The sequence below is a fragment of the Phyllobates terribilis genome, unplaced genomic scaffold (genome assembly GCF_046119375.1).
Source record: "Phyllobates terribilis strain yellow unplaced genomic scaffold, ASM4611937v1 Scaffold_3__8_contigs__length_932513732, whole genome shotgun sequence".
Lineage (NCBI taxonomy): Eukaryota > Metazoa > Chordata > Amphibia > Anura > Dendrobatidae > Phyllobates > Phyllobates terribilis.
The window spans coordinates 713,586,043-713,609,363 of record NW_027362763.1 but is presented as its reverse complement, the minus strand read 5'-3'; the positions used below and the strand labels follow the sequence as shown (position 1 = coordinate 713,609,363).

Sequence of the window (23,321 nt, the reverse complement as noted above, 5' to 3'; positions counted from 1 at the left end):
ACGAAGCACATGATTAACGGCAGCCCCATAGGGAATGGAGTGACGAAGCGCATGATTAACGGCAGCCCCACAGGGAATGGAGTAGCAGGGTGCTGCACTCGGCTTTTTCTAGCAGCCCCACAGAGCATGAATGGAATGGTAGTCGGGCGACTATTTAGTAAAGAGAATAAGAGTTTCACATTTTGCCTATCGGTGCGGGTCCCAGTAGTTGGAGCTCCAATCAACAAGTTAATCACCCATCCTTTGGATAGGTGGTAACTTGTTATCACTGGAAATCCCCTTTAAGGCTCTTCGGTTGCTTCTATAGATTCACTAGATTAAATATCTAATAAAACAGATTAAAAAATATATATATCTAGGACCTATAAAGTCATGAAAATATTAAATTTAGTAGATGTTTGCATATAGTTTTTTTTATATCAGAGCATAAAAAAACAAATAAAAAAACTGCTATAAACGAAGTAGGTAAAATGAAAAGTTGGAGACCTTTCTAAATATTAGAGTTATGATGAACTAAAACTATTTGTTGCACTTTAGAAAGACAAAACTAAATGATCAATAATAGAAAGGTAAAAGGAAAAAGGCGGCCTTTACCCTGCCATCCTTGTCCACTCCTGCAATCTGTCCTGTAGCAATTCGGATTTTGTCTGGATGGAGGGCGATACTACACCGGGCGATAAAAGAGGAACAAGATCAACACAATGGTCTTTGCAGAAACAAATGGCTGAAATGTCATGTTTCATGTCCACACGACATCGACACCAACACCAACACAACGTGTACGTCTTCGTTACAAATTCAGCCATTGCTATGCTTCCTACATGGGTAGCTTATCTTGAACAATCCCTTACAGGTAAAGCAAAACCAAAAGAAGAAATAAGAAAAAACACAATACTCCCCTCCATGACTGGCACCTTCCCCCTATGCTCAGTGCAGGGTTCCCCTATGATCAGAGGCATCATACGGATAGGGCATCAAAGTAAAAGTTATGGACAACCCCTTTAACACAGACGTGGTTATAAAAGTGTGTTCTCCTGAGGGTCACCGGTTGGCCCAAGGTTAATAAAGGTGGGCTTAATATGGCCGACCTCACTAGTCACAAGTCTTAAGGTTCATGCTGCTCGAAACACAGGCACTGACTGCGTTATTGCATCCTTATATGTTTTACTCTAACAATGAAGCAGTTTCTTGTATTAAAATAAAGTTTTTGATGTATTTTGAAGAAAAAAAAAAAAAAACGTAATAAAAAATTGGAAATATCAGTACATCCGAGCAATATGCGATTTTTCTTTTCCTACGCGTTTCAGATTTTGTAAGTCCTTAATCATGGATGTTATTTAGTCTTTGGCCACATCGGGCAGGGTTTCTGTGCCAAATCCACCTAGAAGCCTCTGTTCGGGTGAGCTGGACTCTGCCCAAGACTGACAGGTCTCTCCTTATACACACACACGTGGGAAACGGGTCAGTCATGGAGATCAGGGAGGGGAAAACCTTTTCAAAGTTATGTTTTTTCTGAAACTCTAACATACACGGCTGGAATAAAGCAGCAGTACAATAATGTCAGACTCCCCATGGTTTAGGCAGCATCAATCCACATGGTCGTGTACAAATGGCCTCGATGGGCAAAGACAAAAGTGTAAAAATACATTAGAGTAAAAAAATTAATAAAATAAAAAGTACATCTTACCATTTGACACAATCGGTGTGGCCCAGATAATGCCGCTGAGTTCTCTCCTCGTAGTTGAACAGTACAACAACAGACGCTATGAAGTACACAATCTCCCCAGTAGGGAGGAGGTAAACATTAGCGCGACAGTCTCTACCACGATAACCGTATCTGACATGATCGGTTAAGGTGAACACAAAACATAAGGGAATAAAACTCAAAAGACTTTCTACACCAACGATATCACACCCTCAAATGTACTCCCTCCTGACGCGCGATTCTCATTTAATGGATTGATACCAAATCATTGGAAGCGTTTGGTTACAATTTCAGTGGTGCAGCCAGCTATATTAAAGGGAACACAAGAGTTTGGGGTTGAGGACACCTTCTCCAGTCACAAATACTCGGTAAAGTGTCTCATTCACATTTACAACCAACTTTAAATCTGAACTTCGACAGGTTGAACACTGCAAGAACAGAGCACTAAAGAGAATCTGTTACTACAGTCATGGCCAAAAGTTTTGAGAATGACACGAAAATTATATTTTCACATGATCTGCTGGCCTCTGGTTTTTATTAGTGTTTGTCTGATGTTTATATCACATACAGAAATATAATTGCAATCATATTATGAGTACCAATAGGTTATATTGACAGAATGAGTTAATGCAGAAAGTCAATATTTGCAGTGTTGCCCCTTCTTCTTCAAGACCTCTGTAATTCTCCCTGGCATGCTCTCAATCAACTTTTGGACCAAATCCTGACTGATAGCAGTCCATTCTTGCATAATCAATGCTTGCATTTTGCCAGAATTTGTTGGTTTTTGTTTGTCCACCCGTCTCTTGATGATTGACCACAAGTTCTCAATGGGATTAAGATCTGGGGAGTTTCCAGGCCATGGACCCAAAATCTCTATGTTTTGTTCCATGAGCCATTTAGCTATCACCTTTGGTTTATGGCAAGGTGCTCCATCATGCTGGAAAAGGCATTGTTGGGCGCCAAACTGCTCTTGGACGGTTGGGAGAAGTTGCTCTTGGAGGACATTCTGGTACCATTCTTTATTCATGACTGTGTTTTTAGGCAAGACTGTGAGTGAGCCGATTCCCTTGGCTGAGAAGCCACCCCACACATGAATAGTTTCAGGATGCTTTACAGTTGGCATGAGACAAGACTGGTGGTAGCGCTCACCTTTTCTTCTCCGAATAAGCTGTTTTCCAGATGTCCCAAACAATCGAAAAGGGGATTCATCAGAGAAAATGACTTTGCCCCAGTCCTCAGCAGTCCACTCCCTGTACCTTTTGCAGAATATCAGTCGGTCCCTGATGTTTTTTCTGGAGAGAAGTGGCTTCTTTGCTGCCCTCCTTGAAACCAGCCCTTGCTCAAAGAGTCTCCGCCTCCCAGTGCGTGCAGAAGCACTCACACCAGCCTGCTGCCATTCCTGAGCAAGCTCGGCACTGCTGGTAGTCCGATCCTGCAGCTGAAACAGTTTTAAGAAACGGTCCTGGCGCTTGCTGGTCTTTCTTGGGAGCCCTGGAGCCTTTTTGACAACAATGGAAGCTCTCTCCTTGAAGTTCTTGATGATGCGATAGATTGTTGACTGAGGTGCAATCTTTGTAGCTGCGATACTCTTCCCTGTTAGGCCATTTTTGTGCAGTGCAATGATGGCTGCATGTGTTTCTTTAGAGATAACCATGGTTAGCTGAAGAGAAACAATGATACCAAGAACCAGCCTCCTTTTAAAGTGTCCAGTGATGTCATTCTTACTTAATCATGACTAATTGATCGCCAGCCCTGTCCTCATCAACACCCACACCTGTGTTAATGGATCAATCACTAAAACGATGTTAGCTGCTCCTTTTAAGGCAGGACTGCAATGATGTTGAAAAGTGTTTTGGGGGTTAAAGTTCATTTTCTGGGCAAATATTGACTTTGCAAGTACAGTAATTGCTGTTAAGCTGATCATTCTGACATTCAGGAGTATATGCAAATTGCCATTACAAAAAATGAAGCAGTAAACTTTGGAAAAATTACTATTTGTCTCATTCTCAATACTTTTGGCCATGACTGTACATTTCACATTGCAGAGAACATTATATAGATGACTTACACCTGATGAGGCTGGCATACTTATCTATGTCAGAATGTCTGCATGATCCTGATATTATAAGGAGCTCTCAATGACTCCTGCTATAGAATGAAAAAGTCGCTGGGAGGAGCTGTCAATCCAGCTGGGTGGGTGTAGAGTCAGCACCTGGGAGCAGAGGCACAGAAAAAGCTATCAGGCTACATAGGCAGAGATTCAACGGCAGCAGCAGGGAGGAGACGCACTGAAGATCTGTCAGGCTACATAGGTGGAGATTCAACGGCAGCAGGGAAGAGAAGCACTGAAGATCTGTCAGGTTACATAGGCGGAAATATAACGGCAGCAGGGTAAAAGAACACCGAGGAGGAGCCATCAATCCAGCTAGGTGGGCATAGATTCAGTAGTAACAGGGAGGTGAAGCACTGAAAAAGCTATTAGGCTACATAGGTGGAGACTCAGCGGCAGCAGGGAGGAGGGAAATTGAGGAAGAGCTATCAATCCAGCTAGGTGGGCGTAGATTCAGCAGCAGAGAGGAGAGGCACTGAAGATCTGTCAAGCTACATAGGCGGAGTTTCAACAGCAGCAGGGAGGGGAGGCACTGAAGATTGGTCAATCAGGCTAGGTGTGTGGAGTGCAGCAGCAAAGGGGAAGAGGTCCACCGAAGAGCTGTAATTCAGAGTAGTTGGGTGGAGATTCAATGGCAGCAGGGAGGAAAAGCAATGAAGATCTGTCAATCAAGCTAGGTGGGTGGAGTGCAGCAGCAACGGGGAAGAGGTCCACCGAAGAGCTGTCATTCAGGAGTAGTTGAGCAGATATTTACTAACAGGGAGGAGAGGTACTCAAGAGCTGTCAATCACGTTAGGAGGAGGCTTAGATTCAGCAGCAACAGGCAATATACTGACTATGGTGAGGACAAACATGAGTAAGTGGGATTCAGCAGCAGCAGGGAGGAGGGGCATTGACATCTCTTCAATCACGAGTGGGCGGATATTCAACCGCAGAAAGGGAGGAGAGACTTCGAGCTGTCAACATGGTTGACAAAGATTCAGTATCAGCCTCATCAGGTCTAAGGTCCATCTTATACAAGTAGTTTGTGCTGTAAAATCTTGCTTGAAACCTTAAAGAAGGTCATGAAGAGTTATAAACACAAAAAAATTATCGAACATTCGTATTCTCAGATGTTTTTAACTGTAGGTAATATAACATGATGGTCACACAAAAGGATACACCCACTCCAGTTTTAATTTCTCGGGTGGCAGTTCTGTTCTTATGTCTTCATAGTTTTCCACGTCCGAAGGAATGAACATTGTGATTGGTCGGCCTCGCATAAACATCTTAATGTATTCTCCTTCTACAGAAACAAGACAAGAATAGACACTATGGAGTCAGTTGACTTGTAAAAGAAAGGCCTTAGAGGTGGTACTAGTGAAGAGCGTCAGTTCTTCGGGCTGGTGCTCTTACCCCAATGGAGATCAGTTTTGATGACCATCGATACCGAACTGTCGGTCTCCATCACATCATGCCTGACCGGATAGCAGTCATCATGAAATAGTAGCACGTTGGCGCATTACATCATCTACTTACATTTTTTTTTCTTCAGTAATTCAACAGAAATACTAAATATTGGGAGTCTCAGGTTTGTTTTAAGAAGTTCTGCTTCAATAGAGGTCAGCCCGACAGCTAATCTTCCTGGACCCCTTCTACATGTGCACACAAGGCTAGGCAGAGCATGCATTGGAAGTAGCAATCCTAAAAGTCAATATTGACCCTTTAAGGAGCCTTGCCACCCTCCATTTTGCAGACACCTGTTTCAGGGTGTTTGCCCATCTTTTGTGCAAAACAAGAAATTTGATTTGGTTGGGTGAGAGGCCTCTGACTGGAACTCTAAGGGGAAACATTGTTACTCTTTGTGAAGAGAGTCAAGCCTCTGTAAGGAGACTTATAGGCCATGCAATAAATATAACACTTCGTGATTGGTTCCATAACAGATGAATGTGTCCAAAGACAAGACAGGCATAGGTTGAGGGAATGATCCCTAATGTATGATGATAATTTGGCTCAGGGGAGCGGGGAAACCTCCAACGGCCCGGGAGAATGTGAAAATAGGATTTGAGCAAAAATGTCTGCCGGACCTTGGTGACTCAGTTATCAGCTTATTGTTGGCAAACACAGTGGACAAACCCTCTAACGACACAAACTAAACAAAATATATTGTAATTTTCCTGTTGTACTAACATGTAAGCCGCCTAGCATAACAACCCCTTTAAAGGTGTTCTAGAAAAGTGAATATTATTTGCAACCGACTATAAATAAAGCCCCTTCTTGGTAAGAAAATAAGCGGTGAACAGTATTTAATGGCTTGTGCTGGCATGGACGGGCCTTCTGTTTAACTAATCATGGGGTAAAAATAAAAACATTATCGAATATAAGGAATAATAAAACGCATGAAAGAACCTTCCTATTAATGTCTCTCTATATGAGGTAAGAGATTATAAATACGTTTTATGGCTTCTAAATGTTGGTAAAATACTTTGTGCCTTGAGATGTAATCAGATCGCTGGGAATATATCTGGTAAAGTCATATAATATATTAGTGGAGGAGGGGTGTGTAATATTTTATAACAAGGGCTATTTTTCGAGTCCTCGCTTATGAACAGGTGCTATATAGGCCGCTGGAAAAAAATAATATGTGCCCGGGTATTCTCTGGGAGTAAAGCCAAGTTTACAAAAAGGCCGCCAATGCCGTTATTATATGTAACATGCTGAGCAGATTTGCATGTATCTATATTAATTTTTTATATATATTTTTTTTTTTAAGCCCATGCCAAAACTTCAGCTTTGTGCTGCTTTTCTGTATTAACATATTGAGCGGAAAAGTCCCCATTCCCAGGTGTGTTTATAGCATAAAACAGAGCTCTCATACAGAATAGCCTTTATATAGGCTTAATAACCGAAAGGGAAATTGTACGTTTACCAGGGAACACGAAAGAAAAATCAGCAAATGTGACTTTAGAAACAGACACGATAGAAACGAGCAGGATTGCTCTGATCCAGCGTTGGAAGATTTCATGCTCTCAATTTTAGCTTAACCTCATTGACACTGAGACTAAGACTACAAAGCAAAAATATAGAATATAGAGCTGTACAGCCACATCAATAATTGATTAAAAAGCACGCGCTCTTGTCAGATGTGACATGCAATTTTATGTGAATCAAAGCAGATACAGAGCACCAAATAGTCTGCAAATTGTTAAAGGGGATATACAGTGTTTAGGAAGATTTTTTCCAAAGGCTCAAGGTGGAGGGACGTTTAAAATAGAAAAAAAAAAAACAAGGGGTGTTTTTTTTCCCCCTCTTACTGTGTTAACAGACTAGGAAGAAGAACTGGGTAAGTGAGGAAACAAGAGTGGGACAAATCAATGAGTGGGAGCGTCGCTTCTAATTTTTTATTTCAATCCGAGCCCTTTGGAAAATAGTTTTTAGCCACAGGGCAACCCTTTTTAAAAAAAGGAAATTTTACCTAGCAATCGAGGATGCTCACTGTACAACAGATTATTGAGCTCAGTGAGAGCTGTCTAATCCATATGTAGCAATTTTCCCCCGGTAGAGGAGCTACTTCTCAATAGAAGACACCATTTTGGACAAATTTACATAAAAATAAAAGTAAACACTCACTTGTGGCCCCGCTATTAACATTTTCTTTACCATAAACGTTTAAGGAGGAGCTGCCCACTTACTAAAGACTTAGACTTTTTTAGCACGGATCTCAGTTTCCGTCGATGATATTATGGTGTTTAATTAGAGATTTTCTTGATGTGTTTTATTAATGTTCTGCTTGCTGGTCAGTTTATGTACAGTAATTTTACTTGTAAAGTGTCCAGCATTCCAGTAATCTCACTAGTATCTCGGGAGCCTTAAGTCATTGAGATCAAACCGTGTCTAGGCCCATTTTGTGAGTGTTGAAAGTAGATCCAGAGGAGCAGTCACCACAGGGAGTCTCACATGCACACCCAGGTAATGGGTTTGATCTAAGGAAAAAAAAACTCCACTAATGAACACTTAGCTTTGCGGGAGGGGGGGGGGGGGATGAGAACAGTTCTGCCCATTCAGGGGGCTGATCCCAGTGAAGGAGAAAAGAAGCCACATGTTTAGTGGGGAGTTGGCGGAATGTTGTCGAAGGGAGAGGATCTAGTCTGAGGACCTGGACCATGGATGGATTGATGGCATATGGAGATCAGTACAGATTGGGCTGGATAAAAATGCTACAAATGTGGGATCTGTCGCACTAGATACCTGTGCGTCTATCATTTTATCTGTCATATGGAGGATCGTGAACTGTGACTACAGACTAAACTGGCTGGAAATACGAAATCCATGGGCCAACCAAAAGTTGGGGGACAGAGTATCGCCTGGCACAAAGGTAGTGGAACGACCACCCTGGGGAGGTGATCTTGTGGATTGGGACAATTGTATTTTGGACATTTACCTGAAATTGCTGTATTACTATATATGTAAGGAATAAAATATTGGTTGCATCGTTAACCTGCCTAGGTGATTATTAAAACCCACAATCTCAGATCTTCACATACATCTATCTACATGGGGCATTTTTTTAAGTTGTGAAATTAAAGTGCCACTCTCTAGACCCTTTTCTTTGTTCAAAGGGAACTTAGTATACCCAAAAGAGGGTTATACAGTACCACCAAGTAGTATAATTGCCTTTATCTTAAAGTGCCAGTGTGATTTACTCCCAGGATTCAGAAGATTTACAAAATGAGTTTTCGCTTAATAGATAGGGGGAAAAAAAATAAGACACCAACAATCATTCTCTATGCAATAAATTATAACCAATGGGTGCCCAGGGAGATCTATAGGTCAAATGCAAATCTATAGGTCAAATATGTAGTAATCTACTAGGAGATTGATCTCTACTAATTCTATTACAGTCTACAGGAAACTAAAAAAATATAACTGTCCATGTAGCTTAGGCATAGAAAAAAAAAAGGAATAAAAAAAAATTCAAAAGCCCCACCGCCAAATCGGTCAACTTTCACAATGGATACCACTGGACATGCATACAAAGGCGTGCAGAGATTAGAGATTGCATGCTAAAGCAGAGTTTGCAGGAAGAAGATAAAAGCAGATTTTAGGTCAATTTTAGAAACAAAATGAAGGCAGAATAAAAGGTTGTTTAGTTTCTGTCAGTGAAGCCAGCAGGAAGCCAGAGCAGTAACAGCAGTCGTCATCTATTAAAGGGAGAGTTCTCCTTTATCCAAGACTTTACAAGAACATGCAAAATACTTGGTTAGCTTCGAGTGTGAAGATTCTATAGTAAAAATTATCCTGATACTACAATGAGATCATTATCTGATGAGACAGAAAAAAAGGCCGAAAGCTAGATCCATGACCCCATAGATGCCCAGGGACATTCATTGTTCTCAGCGTAAAAATGGCCATGCACAGACACTTCTGCATTAATATGAAGGAGACTACTAGAAATTTGTTTGGACTATTAGGACCAGCCAACTCCAGACGCCAATAAGGTCCAAGTTTCTGGACACTGGATGTGACTTTCTGTGCCTATCCACCTTTCACCACGATGTGGGGCCAGAATCCTGTGTCAAATTTTTGTACTTATTTGAAAAAAAAATCTTTATGATAGTCAGAAATTAATTTTATACTATATATCATTTAAAAAAAAAAAAAAAAAAACCCTTCAAAGAAAAAAACTATAAAAATGTGATTGTTTATAGTCACCACTAGAGAGGTGTGGAGATTACCGCATACTGATATTAGAAAAATCAATATACGAACTGCATGAAGTGAGCTCCCTCTAGTGGTGACTACAGCTAGAATTTTACACTAACTCCAGGTCTCTGTAGGCGATTTGGAGCACAAATGAAGAGCATTAACCATAGGGGAACAGTCTCAGGGAGTAAAAGCAGGACGTCTGGGGAGTGCTGAGTTAGAGCGGCTACATCTCTGAAAACGCGCAAATGTGTTAACCAAAGTTTAATGAATTCAGGACCCTAATTAAATCAAAACATTGATAGCTTACCTCCTGCAGGGGGCTCCATTCCAGCGGTCGGCACCGCAGTTCCCGGAGAGAGAGATGTTACTTGTTGGGTCACGTGCCGGCTGACGAGCGGCAGCTCGCTGGTTGCAGCAAGCAAGTGATACAAGAAGTCATGTCCATCTACGGGGACAGAGGCGCAGACACCGGGTGCAGGTGGTGAGTATTCACAATCTTTAATTTTAATTGGACAACCCCTTTGGCCAAGTGCCCACAATGCAGAAATGCTCCGGATTTTTCCTGAGCGTTTCTGCATCTCCCTGGCAGAAAAAAATGCATGCGGATTGTACATGCGTTTTTCCTGCCAGGGACAAGCGTTAAGTGAAGTGTTTTGATCATGCGATTTCGCATGCGGGTTGTCAAGCGCTTTCCAAGCGATTTTAGCATCACTTGGGAAAGTGCTTGACAACTTGGTCACACTATATAAATCCATGCAACCAGCATGAATTTATATAGTGTGAACAAGTTAGTTATAAAAAAAAAAATATATATATGGTAAAAAAATAAAATAAAAAAAACATACTCACCTTTCGATGGCCTCCGGTATTTTTATTCGATGTGTCCGGTCTTCCCGGTGTCTCGCAGTTGTGTAAAAGGACTTTCCATGACGTCATGGAAGGCCCTTTTAGACCATCGCGAGCTGCCGGGGAGCCAGGACGCATCACTAAGGAGACCGGGGGCCATCAGAAGGTGAGTATAATGTATATTTTTTATTTTCTTTTTTACAGGTACTATGGTACCCGGGTCTGGATGAGAGTCTCCTCTTCTCCAGACCCGGGTACCATCCGCACATTGAAACGCTTAATATCCGCATGTGCACATGTAGTCATGTGGATATTAAGCGATTCAATGCAAATCAATGACGGCGAAAACGCCGCGATTACGCAAAATAATTGGTAGTGCTGCGGATTTTTCCGCAATGATAATCCGCAGCGGAAATTTCCGCAGCATGTGCACAGCACATGGGGATTATCATTGGGGAACATGGCAGGCCTTCTACCAAGCATTTAAGCATTTCTGCAGCGGAAATGCCGCTGCGGAAACGCTTAAAAAAAAACGCATAGTGGGCACAGAGCCTTTAAGTCAGGTATAGTTATCAAATAGAATGATAAAAGGGCTGCACAATTTTGCAAACCATTTTTACCAAATTTGAAAACCAAGTCAGACCCAAATGTCCACATTTTCATCAGCCCGGTTTCTGCTCTGTTGGGCATGAAAACGTATAATAAGCACAGAATGTTAAAAAAAATAAAAAATTAACTAAAAAGGGGTTTCCACTACTTGGATACTGAGCACTATCCTTAAGATTGGTCAGATCGGTTGGGATTCAACACCCAGGAGCGGCAACTTAACAGTGCAATGGAAGGCTGGTGTATCTCTCCATTCACCGATATCATCCACCACTAACAGCTAATTGGTGGTGGTGCCGGATGTTGGACTGCCACTGATCCAATTATTGGTGAGCAATCTTACGCATAACAGGCAGCACGGTGGCTCAGTGGTTAGCACTGCAGCCTTGCAGCGCTGGGGTCCTGGGTTCAAATCCCACCAAGGACAACATCTGTAAGGAGTTTGTATCTTCTTGCTGTATTTCGTGGGTTTCCTCCCACACTCCAAAGACATACTGATAGGGAATGTAGATTGTAAACCCAATGGGGACAGTGCTGATATTGTCTGTGAAACGCTGTGGAATTAATGGCGCTATAGAAGTGAGTAAAATAAATAAATAAGACACCAATATCATACTAGTAGAAAACCCCTTTAAATTCTATAAAGAGTTCTACAATAAGTCCAAGAATAAAAAAGGATAAGCCTTATTGACATAGGAATTGACCCTCTGTTATTCCTTCTGGAAATGTAGAACTAAAAGGGGTATTCCCATCTCAAAGAACCTATCCCAATATGTAGTAGATGTAATAATAATATTAGCAAATGCCTCCAATTAGAAATGGTGTATAGTTTTTCTGATTCGCTATGTCTCTTTCCTCATGTGCAGGGCATTGCAGAACCTTATGTATCCATGGTTACGACCACTAATATAGTAACAACTAGTTGCTAGTGGTTGTAACCATAGATACCCAAGGTCCTGTATTGCCCTGCACATGAGGAAAGAGACATAGCGAATTAGAAAAACTATACTACATTTCTAATTGGAGATATTTGCTAATATTATTATTACTACATCTAATATATATTGGATAGGATCTTGGAGATGGGAGTACACCTTTATCAGAGGATCAGTAAAACCAGACAAAAATCCTTCACAATATTCTGTACTAAAACAGGTATGTCAGGAAGAATTGAGAACAGAATAACCAGGGCATGGACGGGGGATGGATCTCTTATGCAGTAGATAGCACTAGTCTAAGTCTCCATGCCAAAGATATTTCCAAATTAGGTGCAGAAAAAAAAAGCAAGATCAAGAAGGTTAAGAAAGTGGAAAAGGCCAAGCTACAGAGTCTTAGGCTGAGTCTTACCTTGGCTGTTTTTTTCTCTTGTCGACATTTTTGCTGGTTTTGAGACAGAAGTAAAACAACTTAAAAAAATCAAAGAGTCAGCGCTGCGGTCTGCTTAGCATGTAATCGTGCGGCTACTTTTGTACTTTATGTAGAAATGAACAATTAAATCGAAAAACACATGGAGTTATGTATCTGTGTTACAACGTGTCTTATGGCAGAAAAAAAACAAGGAAACTAAAAAAAAGTGATGCTGCTTATTTTAAGTGGCATGAACAGAATCTCAAGAAAATAAGGAACCACAATGGTGTAAAAAAAAAAAAAAAAAAAATTACTGCACAGTCTGAGTTTGTTTTGTTTTTTTTTTTTACCTGGGCTGATGACAAAATCTTTAGTCCTGAAAACAAAAATAATTGGGCGTTATTTGAACGTTTCACAAGGTAAAGCAGCTGGGTGCAGCCTGAAGATTCACAAGGTAAAGCAGCTAGGTGCAGCCTGAAGATTCACAAGGTAAATCAGCTAGGTGCAGCCTGAAGATTCACAAGGTAAAGCAGCTAGGTACAGCCTGAAGAAGGATACCTTCAATTAGGAATTGTGAAATCGAGAGATAGAAAGACCCACAAATCTGCCCACCGGACGCTGATGGTCCCGGATACTAGTTGGTGGTATATGATGGGCCAGCACGGAGAAGGGAAAAATCATTTTACTCTTTCATGAACCACCATCAACTGCCCACTCACTCCCGTATTGGGAGGTGCAGTCATGTCTACCGCCAAGTCGTGCACCCGCCCTATTCTAATGAATCGGAAAAGTGCCTTTATGCTGGCTGAGAATTGGAGAACAAAGGTTTCCGAGAAGTCTCGTTCCCGATCATTGGCGCATCTAAACATGGCAGTGATCAGCCACCGAAAAAGACAATCACTCAATGGCCAGCTGATCGTAGCGTTTATGTGGGCATCAAAATAATTGCTGTCAGCCGTCTATCTCCTCGTAAAAATAGGGTAAAGACATATGGACTGAATGATCGTCCCATACAGGTTCACAAAAAAAGGCTTTTAAACAAGCGCCAATCTACTTGTTATACAGCATCACCAATCCCGCTCAACCCGTTTAGTTGCATCTTTATTTTCCCCACTCTTGTCCATGAGCAGCATCTGGTATTCTGCATAAAACCCCACCACTTCAATAGGGATGCGATGCAATGGACAAAAATGCCAGAACTATGTGGGTTTTTTTTTTTTTTTTGCTAATTTTTGCCTAAAACTTTGCAAAATTCACTGGCATTTCATCGCAAATGCACATGAATTGATTACTTAACAGGATTTTTGGCTTGAAAACCTGCAGTCGCTCTGACTTGTGAATCCTCACAGTGCATGCTGTCAGGATTCTTGGTGTCAGCGACGAGACTGGGCAATCAGGTGACCAGAAGTATGCGATTTTCATTCTCTCGGCCACATTCCGACTAGAAATGTGAATCCTCGCTCAATTCACCATGCAAGTCTAGTCGGAAATATGCATACCACATACTTGAAGGCACATGACCACCTGGTCTCACCGCCGGCACCGGAGAATCCAGAGAGCGCGCACTGTGCACATTGTGAGGATTCACAAGTCTGCAGTCACAGAGTGACTTGTAGACTTTCATGCCAAACCTTTATAACCCCTCATGATCTAGAAAAAAAAAATTGCACTGAATAATCAGTGTTCGTTAAAATGTATGGAAAAAGCAATGGATTAACCCATTGAATGAAAAGGAGACTCATCCACCTGCGGCGGAGTATTTACTTTGGATTTCAGCAGCGGGTTTTCCAAAAATTCAACGGATCATCATGTGGCAAACCCATTCCAGTTAGAAATGGCTGGACCCCTACTTACGATTTCCATATACCCTGGGAATAGAGGTTACCCTCCTCTACAATGCACAAATGAACACTTTACAAGCAGACGGATTAAAGAAAGGAGTAGAGTAAATTAAGTTTGGAGAACCCTTCTACAAAAGGAGAAAAGGCGGCCATTGGCATGGAGTGGTGACCTAGTTTAATAACTTTTTTGATCTCTCCAACTTTAACTAATACTTACTTGTCGGAAGGTTTGCTCGACTTTGAAATTAATTTTGGCGCGGAAGGCACCCTCATGAGCCTGGTTCGACTGTCATCTGAATTGTCCCACGTGTGGTGTGATTTGTCTCCGGTGTGGGCTCGTTTTACACTGGGAAAAAAAAAAAAAATGAAAAACAGGAACAAAATAAATTTTTTAATTGATTTCTGTAAGACGGACGGAATAGAACACGAGTTAATAAAGGTGGTGCTAGAAAACGAGAGAGCTGGTTACAAGAAATCCATGCAGAGGAGTTATAAAGAACAAATTTTGATTACCCTCCAGGCACTGCAAAGTTATGGATTTTTGTGATCTACTTCATTACCTGAATTTGCAGCAGTTTTTCACATGGCCGGTTCATGCTTCTTTAAAAGCTGCTTTTAACTGCTGCTCATCAAAGATCTGTACAGTATATTTTAATGGACTGTATGGAAATTCCAAAGTACAGGATTGGGAGCAGAGAGGTTTAGACAGGGGTAATCCCACACACAGACTGAATACAGGGGGTGTCATTAAAGTATTTATCACCACAAAACTGGCGCAAAACACTTTGAAAAATCTTTTTTTTTTTTTCCACAGTGTTGAGATGCCCAAGTTTTTTTTCCATGCCAACTTCAAGCAGATTTTCCAAAATGGACATGCTATGCCCACCCGTCAAATTTATCAAAAGTGCCAGTGTGTCTGACAAGTAAATTTCTGGGGAGGGGTATGCCACGAATAAGATGCGCAGAATTCATTAAAAGGTTGCCCAGTACTTTTAAAAATATGCCAATGTGTTTTAATGACAAACAGAAGCCTCTTTCTAATTACCTGCTGGTGCTGTTTCCGCCGGTGAGCGGCGCTAACGGTGGCCGCTCACAGGCAGCACGTGACCCCCCCCGCTGACATCACGTGAAGTGAGGCGTGACTCAGCGCTGGGGTTCCCGCGTCACACCCAGCATCCACCACGCGCTTTCCCAATGAATGGGGACAGGGAGAGTGCGCGGTGGATGCCGGGTGTGACGCGAGGGGTAACTCCGCCCACAACCCAGCAGCCACCGGTGGAACGTGGAAGAAGGACCCTCGGCTGCAGCCACCATTAGCGCCGCTCACAGGCAGAAACAGCACCAGGAGGTAATTAGAAAGAAGTTTCTATTTATCATTAAAAAGCATTGGCATAATTTTAAAAGTACTGGACAACCCCTTTAACTGGCATGAGCTTCTTAATGAACTCAGCGCATCTTATTCCTGAACAGCTAACCCGTTTTAATGAATTGGGCCCTTGAGTATGGATCTTGAGGAGCAGCAGTTGAAAGCAGCTTCTAAAGGTGCATGAACTGGCTATGTGAAACCGCATTGCCTCAGTGTTTGGGAGAGAAGAAAGCAAAATAAGGTACTGAAGTATACTACAAAAATGCATAACTTTGCAATACCTGAAAGATAATTTTATACATAGAAGTTACTCTTTAAAAAAAGAACAGGAGAAAAGAGCTAAAGAGATAGGGATGGACATGTTGGGAAGGCAGCCAATTTATAAAGGAATGGTTAGAACAATGGACACTTTCTGGGGTGCTACCTAATTATGATCAATGATGGATCAAGCAGCCGCCAGAGAAGCCACCCTAGAGGAAACAGAGGGTCACATTGATTGGGCTCAATCACTGGCTTATCCCAAAAGTTCTGGTTTGGCTTTTTATTCCAAGTCATGTGGCTAGTCCGCGTAAAGGGTCAACATTGAGTTTTGGGATTGCTACTTCCAATAGGTGGCACAAGAGTTCCTATCCTCTTTCTTGCATACTCAGACATGTAGGAATTAGAGCCCAACCATCCTCTCTTCACCATGTAGGGTGACGGACCACGTCTTACACTACCTCTCCAAAAGGATGGCCAGATGAGCATTCAGACTGACACCTATATAAAATATATGACCTCTGTAAATTAAGAATTGGAAGGGAACTGGGTGATTAGGGCAAATTTATGAGATGACCGGAAATTTTCTTTTAACATCAGCAGCAGCGACATACCTGTATTTTATCAAACAAGAGAGAAAATCAGTATTTATTAATGACAAACGACCAGCAAGCAACAGAAACGCGGCAGGTCAGCTTCACGAGAGGAATAAGAATCAGCGAAACAAGAACATGCATCTCCCGATTATACAACTTCTCCCTACAAACCAAGCAGAAAGCCAAAGACTTGAAGCTGCGCCAGGCGGTTGTGTGGCGTCTACTTAGTAACGGATTAGTCTGAGACATGTGTGAAGTCACACGAGCAGAAGAGCGGACACCCAAGCAAAGGTTTAGAAGGGTCAATTTTTGAAACATGAGGATGCAAAAATATTAAAGCATTGCTTTGTGGAAAGAGTTGTAATGATATGGAAAAAGAAAAAAAAAAACTATAGGAAAAAAAATATATAAACTTTTCCTAAACTGGATCTAACCAAAGGATAATTGAATATGCCAAGCGTTAAGCAGGCCATAAACATTAACCTTATGTCGGCCAAACCCGCCAATATTGACAGGTTCCACTGACAAACTAATGCGTATGGGGACGCCGGCTGACTGATGGCAGGGAGAGATGGTCGATCAGGCGTGTCCGATTTCAGACTGCCGATACCATTGCTCTTGTGAAAAGAAAAGAAAGGGCGCATGTGTAGACTCACAGGGCTATTTGCTGAATTTAAAAAGTGCCAGTACACTCACCTGTGAAGGTTGTGTACGTCTACACAACCAAGATTAAGCGTGTGATTAATGAGGCTCCGGGTCACCTCTATTTGTAGTACCGTCCTGTCGGTGTTTGCCTCGCAACTCCGTGCTCCTCACCTGATGAAGACGGCTTAGACCGTTGAAACGCGTTGTGGCAGTGGTATTGGAGGAAGAATAAAAGTCGGTTGACATCTACTAAATTGTCCAGTATTCCTTTGGCGCTCCCTGAGACCGCTGCACCATTGTTTACTTGATACCATTGCTCTTGACAGACATGTTAGTTGGTGGTCCCATGAAGTTGGGGGGAGATGGTTGTCGACCGAACGATCTTACGGATGACAGCCATCTATTGTGTTTGGCCAGCTTTCCACAGATGACGTTGTGTGATTATATCCTGCAGATGAGAATACCAAGTTCGAACCTCTCGAAGGATCCTTGAGGTCCTCCAGGTATTGTGTAGAAGGTTAGAAATGGGTGAATAACTACCCAATCATTTGTTCTGGACCATAATTTTGGAGGAACCAGATGACCATTGGGATTACCATAGTGGACCTCAAGACAGATGAGATTTCAACATTCTATCCTTTTGTTTCCAGGGAAGCAGTAACTTTCTCCTCTATTCCACTAAAAACATGAACTCTGATATCTTTCTTCCGAACCAATAGCTATCGCATGCATATGGACAGCTTTCAACTACTAAAAGGTCAATTATTTTTTAATGGCCTTATGCTTGGTCTCGAGCCATGGCAACTAGATGGACGAACGATCTGTAGAAAGAGCAATATTGCACAAGCCTAGATAGGCCCACCAGAGCCATCGGGTTGCTGGTCTTCCTCTTCACCTTGATCCTTCTATTCTTCCGACCTTGATGTTCTTCTCCAGTGATTGGACACCTCATACTAAGAGAGCAAAGTAGGCAAGTTGTAGCTTAATGGTCAATTATGATGTAATATGGAAAGGTTTTAATTTTTGGGAGCTGAAATGGATACCGCATTGGTTGCACCCCAAGAGCTCTAGAAAAGGTCTTACATTCAAGACCCTCCTCTAATATTGGAGGAGATGGCATTCTCATGAGTTAAAAGGACACCCTGATAACTTCAATGACCACCATGCAATGTTTTGATTCCCGCGAGGTGGCCCTGTAGAGTAACTTAAGACTTACATGTTCCCAACAAGCTTTAGCTTAAAACCCACGGGGTCCCAGCAGAAGGACAACATGTGATCACTTGATTTCTGGAAAGTTACTTCGCAGAAAAAAATTGATTGAGAGAAAAAAAAATAGTTTGTCATTCTTCAGCACAGGTTGACTGCAACCTACTGGCTCAATTGTAGATTTGGGGCTGTGACTCTGGGGGGCGTTTTACTATCCCCTTCATCCATTTACAGTGAGGTTTTCTGGTTTGGGATGCTCATCCCTGACAAACGCCAACATCACAAATCTTAAAAACATGCGCTTGTAAGTGCACTTGAAAGTTATTACGACTATTTAGAGTAGACCGCCACGAGCCCGGTAATGGATCCCATTATTAACGGATTATTCCACGGAGGAATGCGAATTGATAGTCAGGTAAACTCCAGCTAGGAATATGAAAAGGGTGAAGGGCTGAGATCTAACGGAAACATTAAAAAGCAGTTTACTATTATAATAAAGACTATAAACATTGGGAAAAAGTGGATTAAAGAAAGGGGAACTCTTTAGGCAAGAAAACGCTGGGGCTGAGTTACTAAGCTACAGAAATGTGACAGCAGCCAGCGGTCGACACTTACTCGGCTCGCGGCTCTGACATCATGGCTATCAAGTTCCCTTTAATTTGTGCCCCCCACAAAAAAACACATTTGATGCATTGTGTGTTTTAGACATGTATGATAAAGGTCTTTTAAAAGTGGGCAGGGATAATAGCCAAAACTGATTAATAAAAAAAAATAATAATTAATTATTATTATTAATAATAATAAATTATTAATCATAAAGAAAAAAACAAAAAATAAAAGTTATATCATTACAACTCCCGCCATGTGTGCTTCCGGCAAAAAGAATAAAAGTGAACCTCTTGGTAGATATTCTGCTTTCCTGATTTTGCCTGTGTGTCTGAGTAGGTTGTGGGGAAGGTTGGGGAGAAGGAGATGCTTGGTTTAATGGGTTTTGATCATTTGATTCCTCTTTGACGCCTTGAGGTTTCTCTCTCTTTTTCTCTGTGCTACTGCAAAAATAAATTCAAAGAAGGTAAGGAAACAGATGAAGTGACAAAACGGCATTAAGGAAGGACTCTGGATACACGTGGAGTTCAATGGAAAGGGGTAAAAGACGTTTCGCATAATCATGTCTGTGATATGAGACTGCTGAAAAGGCTTCTTCAGGTTTAGTGGCGACTTTTAAATAGCTAGTAATTTAAAAAAAATAATTTTTAAAAAGAATAAATTAATAATGAAAAAAAAAAAATCTAAAATCTTGAAAGGGTTGGCCTTTTTCTTTTGTTAGTGCAACTTTCTTCACGGACGGGTCTGGTCACATGCTCCTCCATGGATAGAAGTGCAGGTCAGTTTTGCCAGGAGAGCTGCACTAACAAGAGAAAGTGACTGATCCCTTTAATGAGAAAACCAGACTTAAAGGGATATCCCCATCTTTGAGATCATACCCCAATATGTAGTAGGTGTAATAATAATATTAACAAATACCTCCAATTAGAAATGTAGTATAGTTCTTTTGATTCGCCAATTCGCTTACCCCAGGTGCAGGGCATTACAGTAGCTTAGGTATCCATGGTTACGAACACAAGCAACTGTCACTATGAGTGCTCATAACCATGGATAATGCACATGTAGTAAGTGACATAGAAATGAAGTATAGTTCTCCTAATAACCTATGTCACTTACCCCATGTGCAGGGCACTGAAGTAGCTGAGGTATCCATGGTTATGACCACTCAGTGACAGTTGCTAGTGGTTGTAACCATGGCTACCTTAGCAAATTCAATGCCCTGCACATGGGGTAAGAGACACAGGTTATTAGGAGAACTATACGGCTTTTCTATTTGGAGGTATTTGCTAATATGATTATCATCACACCTGCTACATATTGGGATAGGATCTTGGAGATGGAAATACCCCTTTAAAACAAGTCATTTTCAATTGACACAATCCTTTTAAAAATGAGGACAAAGCGCTTGTCAGGCCGTTGCTAATATTTTTCAACAGTCTGACTAGTTGCTTTGTAGGTGCGCTACTTTTGTTACAACTTTTTTATTATTGAAAACATTTTTACGGTAGAACAGGGGTCTCAAACTCGGCTGGGTATATGGGCCGCACATGGAAAAAATTTGAATTTGGGGGGCCGCATTCTTTGTTCAATGTGACATTTTTAGTGATACCATTTTTTTTGTATACACCTTTTGAACATTTTTGCCGTGTTTATTTTTTTATGGCTTGGGTCGTTATGGATGTGGCGATAATAAACGTGCACTTTTTTGTGTTTACTTTAGTTTACATATAAAACAGCATTTTTAGTGCCCATTATTTTTTCATGCTTTATTTTATTTTTTATTTTTTTTTACAATTTTATTTCCCCCAATTGGCCACATACAGTAATATTGTCTTACAATTAGCATCATATAGTAATAATGGAAAACATCTTGTAGTAATGTTCCCCATCCAAGTCCCCATCCTGTGGCTATGTGCCCCATCCAGGTCCCCATCCTGTGGCAACGTTCCCCATCCAGGTCCCCATCTTGTGGCTATGTGCCCCATCCAGGTCCCCATCTTGTGGCTATGTGCCCCATCCAGGTCCCCATCTTGTGGCTATGTGCCCCATCCAGGTCCCCATCTTGTGGCTATGTGCCCCATCCAGGTCCCCATCTTGTGGCTATGTGCCCCATCCAGGTCCCCATCTTGTGGCTATGTGCCCCATCCAGGTCCCCATCTTGTGGCTATGTGCCCCATCCAGGTCCCCATCTTGTGGCTATGTGCCCCATCCAGGTCCCCATCTTGTGGCTATGTGCCCCATCCAGGTCCCCATCTTGTGGCTATGTGCCCCATCCAGGTCCCCATCTTGTGGCTATGTGCCCCATCCAGGTCCCCATCTTGTGGCTCTGGTCCCCATCTTGGTCCCCATCTTGTGGCTCTGGTCCCCATCTTGTGGCTATGTGCCCCATCCAGGTCCCCATCTTGTGGCTATGTGCCCCATCCAGGTCCCCATCTTGTGGCTATGTGCCCCATCCAGGTCCCCATCTTGTGGCTATGTGCCCCATCCAGGTCCCCATCTTGTGGCTATATGCCCCATCCAGGTCCCCATCTTGTGGCTATGTGCCCCATCCAGGTCCCCATCTTGTGGCTATGTGCCCCATCCAGGTCCCCATCTTGTGGCTATGTGCCCCATCCAGGTCCCCATCTTGTGGCTATGTGCCCCATCCAGGTCCCCATCTTGTGGCTATGTGCCCCATCCAGGTCCCCATCTTGTGGCTATGTGCCCCATCCAGGTCCCCATCTTGTGGCTATGTGCCCCATCCAGGTCCCCATCTTGTGGCTATGTGCCCCATCCAGGTCCCCATGTTGTGGCTCTGGTCCCCATCTTGTGGCTATGTGCCCCATCCAGGTCCCCATCTTGTGGCTATGTGCCCCATCCAGGTCCACATCTTGAGGCTCTGTGCCCCATCCAGGTCCCCATCCTGTGGCTATGTGCCCCATCCAGGTCCCCATGTTGTGGCTCTGGTCCCCATCCTGTGGCTATGTGCCCCATCCAGGTCCACATCTTGAGGCTATGTGCCCCATCCAGGTCCACATCTTGAGGCTCTGTGCCCCATCCAGGTCCCCATCTTGTGGCTATGTGCCCCATCCAGGTCCACATCTTGAGGCTATGTGCCCCATCCAGGTCCACATCTTGAGGCTCTGTGCCCCATCCAGGTCCCCATCCTGTGGCTATGTGCCCCATCCAGGTCCCCTCTTGTGGCTCTGGTCCCCATCTTGTGGCTCTGTGCCCCATCCAGGTCCCCATCTTGTGGCTCTGTGCCCCATCCAGGTCCCCATCTTGTGGCTATGTGCCCCATCCAGGTCCACATCTTGAGGCTCTGTGCCCCATCCAGGTCCCCATCCTGTGGCTATGTGCCCCATCCAGGTCCCCATCCTGTGGCTATGTGCCCCATCCAGGTCCACATCTTGTGGCTATGTGCCCCATCCAGGTCCACATCTTGAGGCTATGTGCCCCATCCAGGTCCCCATCCTGTGGCTATGTGCCCCATCCAGGTCCCCATCCTGTGGCTATGTGCCCCATCCAGGTCCCCATCCTGTGGCTATGTGCCCCATCCAGGTCCCCTCTTGTGGCTATGTGCCCCCTGTGCTGTTCTTCACACACATAAAATAGAAAAAAAAAAAAGATGATTCTCACCTGTCCTCCGTTCCCTCGGCGGCCTTCCTGCAGATGTGGCCCGCAGGCACCACAGAGTCCGACCCCTTGACGATCCCGACCTGGTCCAGGAGGAGCCGCCGACAGCAGCGCTGCATTGCCGCACAGAGACTGTCTCCCAGCACAGCATTTTCAATGTCAGCCGCCGGCCAATCAGAGGCCAGCAGCTGTCATCTGCATATGGCAATGACGTCATACTCGCTGCGCCGACACGCAGATATCAGCTGCTGGCCTCTGATTGGCCAGCGGCTGGCATTGGAAATGCAGTGCTGGGAGACAGTCTCTGTGTGGCAATTCAGCGCTGCTGTCGGCGGCTCCTCCTGGACCAGGTCGGGATCGTCAAGGGGTCTGTGCCTGCGGGCCGCATAAAGCAGCCTCAGGGGCCGCATGCGGCCCGCGTGTTTGAGACCCCTGCGGTAGAAGAATATAAAATGTATTAAATACAGATTCTAATACCTAAAAGTGTACAAAAGTAGCCAAATATAAAATATAGTAACACTGACAACTTTGGATATTTTAGGATTCCATATGTAAACGCTACATTAAAGAAAAACCCTACCGTAATTATTTTTAGGTTCATTTGGATGAAAGTCATTTTAAGGGGTAAAAAAAAAATACACAGCCTTTAATGTAGGTGCGAACGAAGCTTAAGAAAAAAAAATGTAACCTTATTTTTTGCCTTTTTAACGGGTGGTTTAAAAACTGCTCTTTACTGTCATACAAGTTATTCTTAATGGACTCTGGGCAGTATAAAAACTAAAAAAAAAAACACAATCCTATACTCACCTCCTGGATCTGTGCCGCTCCTCCGCAGAGTGTCCCCTGCATCAACATCCAGCAGGGGGTGCCACATAGCCACTAGAGCCAG

General features: G+C 43.0%; 1 protein-coding gene across 8 annotated transcripts in view; it reads right to left on the bottom strand.

The window, feature by feature from the left end:
• Positions 1-23,321, bottom strand: part of EML4 (EMAP like 4) — a 123,225-nt gene that overhangs the window by 33,588 nt on the left and 66,316 nt on the right. For 5 of the 8 annotated variants that reach the window (XM_073672029.1, XM_073672021.1, XM_073672027.1 and 2 more), the window contains exons 4-10: positions 19,108-19,260; positions 14,358-14,486; positions 12,650-12,675; positions 12,300-12,332; positions 4,977-5,100; positions 1,688-1,837; positions 595-664 (exon numbers count right to left, since the gene is read on the bottom strand). In XM_073672029.1, coding sequence (XP_073528130.1) covers positions 595-664; positions 1,688-1,837; positions 4,977-5,100; positions 12,300-12,332; positions 12,650-12,675; positions 14,358-14,486; positions 19,108-19,260 — 685 coding nt within the window. The remainder of the gene's footprint in view (positions 1-594; positions 665-1,687; positions 1,838-4,976; positions 5,101-12,299; positions 12,333-12,649; positions 12,676-14,357; positions 14,487-19,107; positions 19,261-23,321) is intronic. The other 3 variants (XM_073672022.1, XM_073672026.1, XM_073672028.1) reach the window with 3 other exon arrangements.